This window comes from Bufo bufo, chromosome 10, assembly GCF_905171765.1.
Source record: "Bufo bufo chromosome 10, aBufBuf1.1, whole genome shotgun sequence".
Lineage (NCBI taxonomy): Eukaryota > Metazoa > Chordata > Amphibia > Anura > Bufonidae > Bufo > Bufo bufo.
The window spans coordinates 45,466,755-45,475,076 of NC_053398.1; the positions used below are offsets into that span (position 1 = coordinate 45,466,755).

General features: G+C 49.8%; 1 protein-coding gene across 1 annotated transcript in view; it reads right to left on the reverse strand.

The window, feature by feature from the left end:
- PNPLA2 (patatin like phospholipase domain containing 2) overlaps positions 1 to 7,576 on the reverse strand; it is a 48,080-nt gene extending 40,504 nt beyond the window's left edge. Inside the window, exon 1 of the mRNA XM_040410443.1 lies at positions 7,067 to 7,576. Within this exon, the coding sequence (XP_040266377.1) occupies positions 7,067 to 7,253 (187 nt within the window). The 5' untranslated portion in view covers positions 7,254 to 7,576. The remainder of the gene's footprint in view (positions 1 to 7,066) is intronic.
- Between the last annotated feature and the right edge of the window lie 746 nt (positions 7,577 to 8,322).

An 8,322-nucleotide genomic window follows, 5' to 3' on the forward strand; every position in this document is an offset into this window, starting at 1 on the left:
GGTATCCAGTCTAAAGAACAGTATATATTGCACAGACTGCTGCTCCTCCATATGGCGGTATCCAGTCTAAAGAACAGTATATATTGCACAGACTGCTCTCCTCCATATGGCGGTATCCAGTCTAAAGAACAGTATATATTGCACAGACTGCTGCTCTCCTCCATATGGCGGTATCCAGTCTAAAGAACAGTATATATTGCACAGACTGCTGCTCTCCTCCATATGGCGGTATCCAGTCTAAAGAACAGTATATATTGCACAGACTGCTGCTCTCCTCCATGTGGCGGTATCCAGTCTAAAGAACAGTATATATTGCACAGACTGCTGCTCCTCTATATGGCGGTATCCAGTCTAAAGAACAGTATATATTGCACAGACTGCTCTCCTCTATATGGCGGTATCCAGTCTAAAGAACAGTATATATTGCCCAGACTGCTGCTCTCCTCCACATGGCGGTATCCAGTCTAAAGAACAGTATATTGCACAGTAAACCGCTGCCATCAGGAGATGTGACAAACACAGCGCAGACATAGACATACACTTCCGCAGCGCTTGTCTAGATATTCTGCCCCGGAGCGTCCCTCCTCGCGCCCCACTCTCTTTTTCACTGTGCCCTGCATGTTCAGTTGCTCTGAACTCTGACACGATACTTCTCTGGCCGTCCTGTCCCGTCAGCCATTTTCTCTCTCAAGTCATTAGTCATAATTAAAGTGTAATTACCTTGCAGCACGTGTGCCACAGTGATCTGCTGCCTACAGGCACGAGGACTCGTGGGGCACATTTTTTTAGCTGTGGTGAAGACCCTGTCAACAAACATTTTCGAGACTAAGGCCTCATGCACACGACCGTTTTTGCGGCTCGGGTGCGGACCCATTCACTTCAATGGGGCCGCAAAAGATGCGGACAGCACTCCGTGTGCTGTCCGCATCCATTGCTCCGTTACGTAGCCCCGCAAAAAAAATATATATAACATGTCCTATAGTTGTCCGTTTGGCGGACAAGAATAGGCATTTCTACAATGGGCCGCCTGTTCCGTTCCGCAAATTGCGGAAGGCACACGGTGGCTTCAGTGTTTTGCGGATCCGCAAAAAAACGGAACGGTCGTGTGCATGAGGCCAAAGGGTCCATTTCAGACGTCTTTAAGGCCTCTTTCACATGACCTTTTTTTTTCCGTTTACGGGCCTTTTTTTTGCATTCTGTATACGGTCTGTATACGGAACCGTTGATTTCAATGGTTCCGCAAAAATAAAATGGAATGTACTCCGTATGCATTCCGTTTCCGTATTTCCGTTCCGTGAAAAGATAGAACATGTCCTATTATTGCCCGCAAATCACATTCCGTGGCTCCATTCAAGTCAATGGGTCCGCAAAAAAACGGAACACATACAGAAATGCATCCGTATGTCTTCCGTATCCATTCCGTTTTTGCGGAACCATCATTTGAAAATGTAATTACTGTATATGCCATACGGAAAAAACGGAACATAAACGGAAACAGAAAACGGAACAACGGATCTGTGAAAAACAGACCGCAAAACACTGAAAAAGCCATACGGTCGTGTGAAAGAGGCCTAAGTGTTTTGCAGACCGCAAATTGCAAAACACGGATGCCTGCCGTGTGTCCCGCATTTTGCGGAATGCACACAGCCAGCCCTATATAGAAATGGCTATTCTTGTCCGCGAGGACATGCTCTATCTTTTTTGCGGGGCCGCAGAACGGAACTACGGATGAGGACAGCACACCGTCTGAAATGAATGGGTCCGAGCTCGTTCCGCACAATTGCGGAATGGATGCGGAGCAAGAATTACGGACGTGTGACTGGACCCCAAGTCTGCGCTCACAGTTGCGCTGGGAATCTGGTAGTTTGATCGGACAGAGGATAATGGTGCCGGAGCTCATCATTGCCCGACACTACTGCGTACCACCGGAATCCCATTTACCGGGCCTAGCCGGTTTCCGGTTTCAGACGGATACTGCTGCGTGCAGCGTTTTTTTTTTTTTCCGGCCGGCATTTAATGTATTAGCCTGACAGATTCCCAAAGCAACTGTGAACGAAGCCTAGCGCTGGCCGTACAGGTCAGGGCCCTGTTAGACTGGCCGATGTTCCTGCCGGACAAGCACCGATGAAAAGGAATAATAGCTAATAATACCATCGTGTATTAGGTAACTGCCATTTAAGCAATTATATGTTATCCTCTTTACCGTGGCTCCTAAGGTTTCATTTAAGTTTAAAGGGGCCCTCCACTTTTGATAATCCATTTTTGTTAGAAAAGTCCTCCAACATCAAGCTGTAATCTGCTACAATTCCCCTGTAGCGCCACCACAGGGGAAACCAGGCATTACACAGTTCCCAATGAAAACTAAAGGCTGTCTATGTGATGTGCTGGCTCCACCAGCTCTTTGTAGCCTTTTATCGCTGTAGGGTCCTGAACGGGGAACCCCCTCTATAGACCCCATTGTCCCTAATAGGCAAAATGGATATTTTTTATCACACAACCCCTAGGCTTTAAAGGGGTTCTCCGGGCTTTTAATATTGATGGCCTATCCTCAGGATAGGACATCAATATCAGATCAGCGGGGGTCCGACACCCACTCCGATCACCTGTATGAGGAGACGGCGCGCGTAGAGTGCACGTGCCATCTCCCTTACTGCTTGCCGCTGCTTTGCCATAGACATCAGTGGTGAACAGGAAGAGAGACGGGAGACGGCACGTGCACACTGTGCTCGCCAGCTCATAATACAGCTGATCGATGGGGGATGCCGAGTGTCGGACCCCCGCCAATCTAATACTGATGATCTATCTTGAGGATAGGCCATCAATATTAAAAGCCCGGAGAACCCCTTTAAATAATCACTAACCTTTCATCCAACTTTGTATAAATCAATAGTGACCACAAGATACTGTGTAATATATCTCATCATGGAGAAATGCCTAGTTCTCATGCCATCAGCTTACCTCTCCCCTCCCCCCTTTCTAAATGATTTATACTTAGAAACCTTCCTTAAAGCCCATCTGTCAGCAGACTTGTCCCTATGACACTGGCTGACCTGTTACATGTGCACTTGGCAGCTGAAGACATCTGTGCTGGTCCCATGTTCATATGTGTCCGCATTACTGAGAAAAATCATGTTTTCATATATGCAAATGAGCCTCTAGGAGCAACAGGGGCGTTGCCATTACACCTAGAGGCTCTGCTGTCTCTGCAACTACCGTGTCCTCTGCACCTTGATTGACAGGACCAGTTGTGATGATGTTTACACTGCCGGCCCTGTCAATCAAAGTCCAGAGGACACCGCAGTGGCAGAGAAAGCAGAGCCTCTAGGTGTAATGACAACGCCCCCGTTGCTCCTAGAGGCTCATTTGCATATATTAAAACTTCCTTTTTCTCAGCAATGTGGGCACGTATGAACATGGGACCAACACAGATGTCTTCAGCTGCCAAGTGCACATGTAACAGGTCAGCCAGTGTCATAGGTACAAAACTGCTGACAGATGCCCTTTAAACCTGTCCAGGAAGGATCATCTCCACTGAAGTATCATACTACACATGTCAGTATAAGTCTATGGAGAGGGAAGGGGAAGGATTGAGCAGGAACTGAGTGACATGGGACTGCACAGCTATATAGGAAGTTTACATCTCAGCACAAGTGCCTTATTCACAACCATACAGGTCAGTACGTCTTTATAATGTCATCCTTGATCCTGGAGCTGCTTCTGATTAAGTAAGGGCTCTTTCACACGAGCAGATACCGTGCGTGTCATCGTCTGCGTGAAAGACAGCCAAGCCTTGCTCTGGACAGCAGAGACATGGAGCATTAACATGATTGATAATGCTCCGTGCCTCTCTGTGATCTTTTTACTACAAAATCACAGTGACAACTTTATCTCACTGTGATTTTGTAGTAAAAAGATCATCAATCATGTTAATGCTCCGTGTCTCTGCTGTCCAGACCGGGGCATGGCTGTCTTTCACACAGCAGATTCCACGTACGGCATCCGCTCTTGTGAAAGAGCCCTAAGAGAAGGTTAGGAAGCAGATTCTCCTCTACTTTCTGTGTGCAGTGGACAGGAGCTGGTCTCCGCCCACCTTGTCTGAGAGAACCGCAAACTAGACATTCACTATGCAGAAGAAAAACGCTAACAATGCCAGATACAAGTGATATAATGGCCAGAAATACAAACTGTACTAATATTTAATGCAGAGTTTGTGGACGGTTTGATACGCTTTAACTATTCGACTGCCTCAGTATATGACTCCAGATAAAAGAAATGCAGAACAGTTAGAAATGCTTTACAAGTATAATAAAAGTATAATAAAAAATGATCAAAACTCCAAACAGCTCCACCTGTGACTGTGTCATCGAGGGGTGACTCGGCCATTACTACAGGCCAGCACTATGCCCCTGTGACCCTGGCTGAGTAAGCTGAAATATAGCGGAGCGCACAGAGCGTGCAGCCGGTCTATAGACAGCAGGCACGTGCTCGCCAGAATCCGGGGGACCGTGACGACTGCTCAGGAAGATACTTAGAATTACAGATTTACATCACCGATGGTCAGGCGCATCAGCTGGACCTCGGAGCGGGATACGGCTGCCCAGATTTTCCGTAGAGCGGTATCCCCTGCTTCCTACATAGCCAATCCTTGCACACATCTGTCCCATAGTTGGGAAAGTAGAGCGCTTGTCTCCTTTCGCCCTCGTTATCATCGTCTATGACGATCTTTAGGCGTTTCACAAGAACACTGCCGTGCATGACCTGCATCTCGGAGAAACCATAGAGAGCCCGCTGCACATAGGAGACGGGTCCGCCCGTTATATGTAGGGGGCCTCCGACACTTTCTACCTCGTGTTTACAGGAAAGAAGAGCCACCGGCGGCGTCTAGCAGCAGCTTCCTCCCCTCTCCCCGTTGGCAGCGATCAGCTGAGCATGAATGTTTATCTGGCTGTAGGTTGGCATAGCTGGTGGCTGGGTTGGTGAGTGTTCAGCCAAAAGCTATTGAAGATGCCTTAAAGGGGTATTCCCATCACAGACAATAGGGGCTTATCGCTAGAATATGCCTCCATGGTCTGATAGGTGCGGCTCCCACCTCTGGAACCCACACCGAGAACGGAGCGAAGGTGACGGTGGGCGCACTGCGTATGCGCAGCCGCTCTCCGTTCATTTCTTTGGGGCCGATGAAAATAGGCGAGCGCGCTGGCTGAGCTATTTCCGTCAGCCCCATAGAAATAAATGGGAGCGGTGGCCGCGCAAGAGCGGTGGACTCCTATTCACTTGTATGGGGAGAGCGTCTGGCGGTGGCCGGATCCCGGAAAACCAGCCACCACTCTCCCCACACCGTTCTCGGAGTAGGTGCGGGTTCTAGAGGTGGGACCCGCACCTATCAGACAATAGGGGCATTTCCTAGAGATATGCCCCCATTGAAGGGGGCGTGCCAGGTTATAATGAGTCTGATCAGCTTGGGATCTGACTGCCCACCGCTCACCACTCATACAGGCAGGCACATGGAGGCTTCCACCCGGCAGCGGCTCTGATGGGCTAAAGCCATCAGTGCAGGTGACATCACCGGGCTCACTGCTGGGCGATTCAGCGCAGGGCAGAGGAGGAGAGCATCAGAGCATGAAATGCCCCGATGCTCTTGTTAGGGGGGCTGTCGGGGTGAAATTCAGCTCTGAACCCGGACAACCCCTTTAAGCTTTAAAGGAGCTGTCCACTCTGGGTGATCCCTTTTTTGTTAGATAAGGCTATGTTCACATTAGCGTTTTGGAACCCGTCAGGCTGTTCTGTCAGAAGCGGATAATGTCGGGGACTACAATGGGATCCGGCACAAACTTCTTGTCTGGCATTTATGCTGGAAAGCAATTGAATCCTCATTAGATCCCATTCTAGTCAATGGGGATCCAGCGGGTTCCCGGCATTGTCAGGCTCTGCCAGATTCCGTAACTCTGATGTGAACATAGCCTTACAAGGTGTCCTGTTGCTGAAATCTATGGGGGAACCCCACCACCAAAATTGCTCAGCCCCCTGTAACGTCAGCAATTCTCCCTGAAATCAATACACTGCCATATAATGGATGGGTGTGCCCGTCCTCCAGACTAAAGGTCCTCTACGCTGCGCTCAGGGCGCATTCACACATGGCAGATTTTCCGGCAGACAATCAGCTCGGGGCAGCATGAAAATGGACTTCTGCCAGCTCCATCCCCGGAACAGGTGTGAGAGAGCGCCCCCTTCCAGGACCAGCTAATTAATAAATAGACGACCCCCATATAACAGGAGGAATCTGCCAGATCGTCTTCTGTACAATTATTAAAGGGGTCCTCTCACTTAAACAAATGGCCTTTATCATGTAGAGAAAGTTAATACAAGGCACTTACTAATGTATTGTGATTGTCCACATTTCTTCCTTTGCTGTCTGGATTCATTTTTCCCATCACATTATACACTGCTCGTTTCCATGGCTACGACCACCCTGTAATCCATCATCAGCGGTGGTCGTGCTTGCACACTACAGGAAAAAGCTCAGGCCTCTCTGGTGGCCAGGACCGTGCATAGTCCACAACTTTCTCCTATAGTGTGCGACCGACCACTGCTGCTGGATTGCAGGGTGGTCGTACTCGTAACCATGGAAACAAGCAGTGTATATTGTGATGGAAAAGGAATCGAACCAGTCAAGGAGTCAATATGGACAATCACAGAACATTAGGAACTGTGCCTTGTATTGACTTTCTTTACATGATAAGTGCCACTGGCTGAAGTGAGAGGACCCCTTTAAGGCACCATATTTCCTGACAGGTGGTGTGAAGGACCGGTCCCCTCTCTACCCCAGGGATCAGCAACCTACTACAACTCCCAGCATGCAGACTTGCTTAGTTGTTGTCAGGGCTCCCATAGAGGCGAATGGAGCATGCTGGGAGTAGTAGTTTCACCTCTGCTAGCCGGTTCCTCCTTTATTGAGGTCTATAGACTAGGTGGTGGAGCAGCTGCCGCACAGATACCTCAATAACACCAAAAACGCAGGTGCGCTTTAGAGGGCAGTGTGAAGCATGCCCAGCAGCACGTCACTCACCCAGGCAGGCTCCGCTCACCAGCGCCGTGGCGGTCAGGGCACCGGCAGAGGCTCCGTAGATGTTTCTGGCATTTTCCACCAGGAAGGGGGCATGCTCCTTCAGACAGCTGGCGACCCCGATGTGGTAGATCCCCAGGAAGCCGCAGCCGGCGAACGAGATGTTCCAGGGGGAGTCCAGGGGGAACATGTCCGGGGGTCCTGCTGCTGCTGCCCTTCTTCTTCTGCACGGGAACGGAGAAGCCGCACTCGTCAGACGGTACCGCAGCTGTGTCACCCACTCCCTCGCTTTAAGGTTTACCGCAGCCGTGCGACATTTAGCTCTCGGACTGTGTCCCCGCAGCCTTTTGTAGCCCCGGTGTCCTGGCCCCTGCGCCTTATTTTCCTTCCAATTCCTGGTATGGACGGGCGGCAGCGGGGGCGGAGCTGTCACAGGAGGAAAACAGCGGCCGCTCCAATGGGCGCCGGAGGAGCCGCTACACCCTCATCTGGGGGCGGGGCCCGCCGTGCGCCCCGCCCCCACTGTCACCGCTCCGGCACTTGTGTCCTACATCAGGACGGCTCACGCGCCTTCTCCATGACTTCTCAGAAGACGCAGGACCGCCTGCCGTCACACTGCGACAATTAGCGCTTAACCCCTCAGTGGCCGGATGTTACAACGTGACATGGCTGTTAGTGTTAGGCATTGTTTTGGTGCTGTTTGAGGGTCAATGTAAAAAAAAATTTCCTTGCAAATATATAAAAAAAAAAAAGCCATTTCTGACATTGCTTTTTTGTGTTTTATTGTTTACACGACATATTTCATACCGAATGACCTGGGAAATGAGTTGTTTAGGATATGTCGGTCATGTGGATACTGAATAAGCTTATTTTCTTACTTAGGTCTCATGCAGACGAGTGTGTGCCGTCTGGGCCCCGATTGCAGCCCGCAAACAGCCGATCTGCAATATACGGGCCAGGACGGATTTTGCACCGCATCACGGATGCAGACCCATTCACATGAACGGGTCCGCAATCTGGAAGGTACACAGCGGAGGGAACCCCACAGAAGTTTCTCTCCGTGCCTCCACACCGCAAAAAAATAAAGCATGTTCTATATTTTTTTCCGGTACAGACGGATCACAGACCCATGAGTAAAGCTGATTGGGTCTGCATCCGTCTGCGGAAACTGCACGGATGTTGCCTGTGCATTGGGGACCGCAAATTGTGGTCCCTAACAGCCGTGTGCATGCGGTCTTAGTATTATTTTTTGCTATCTT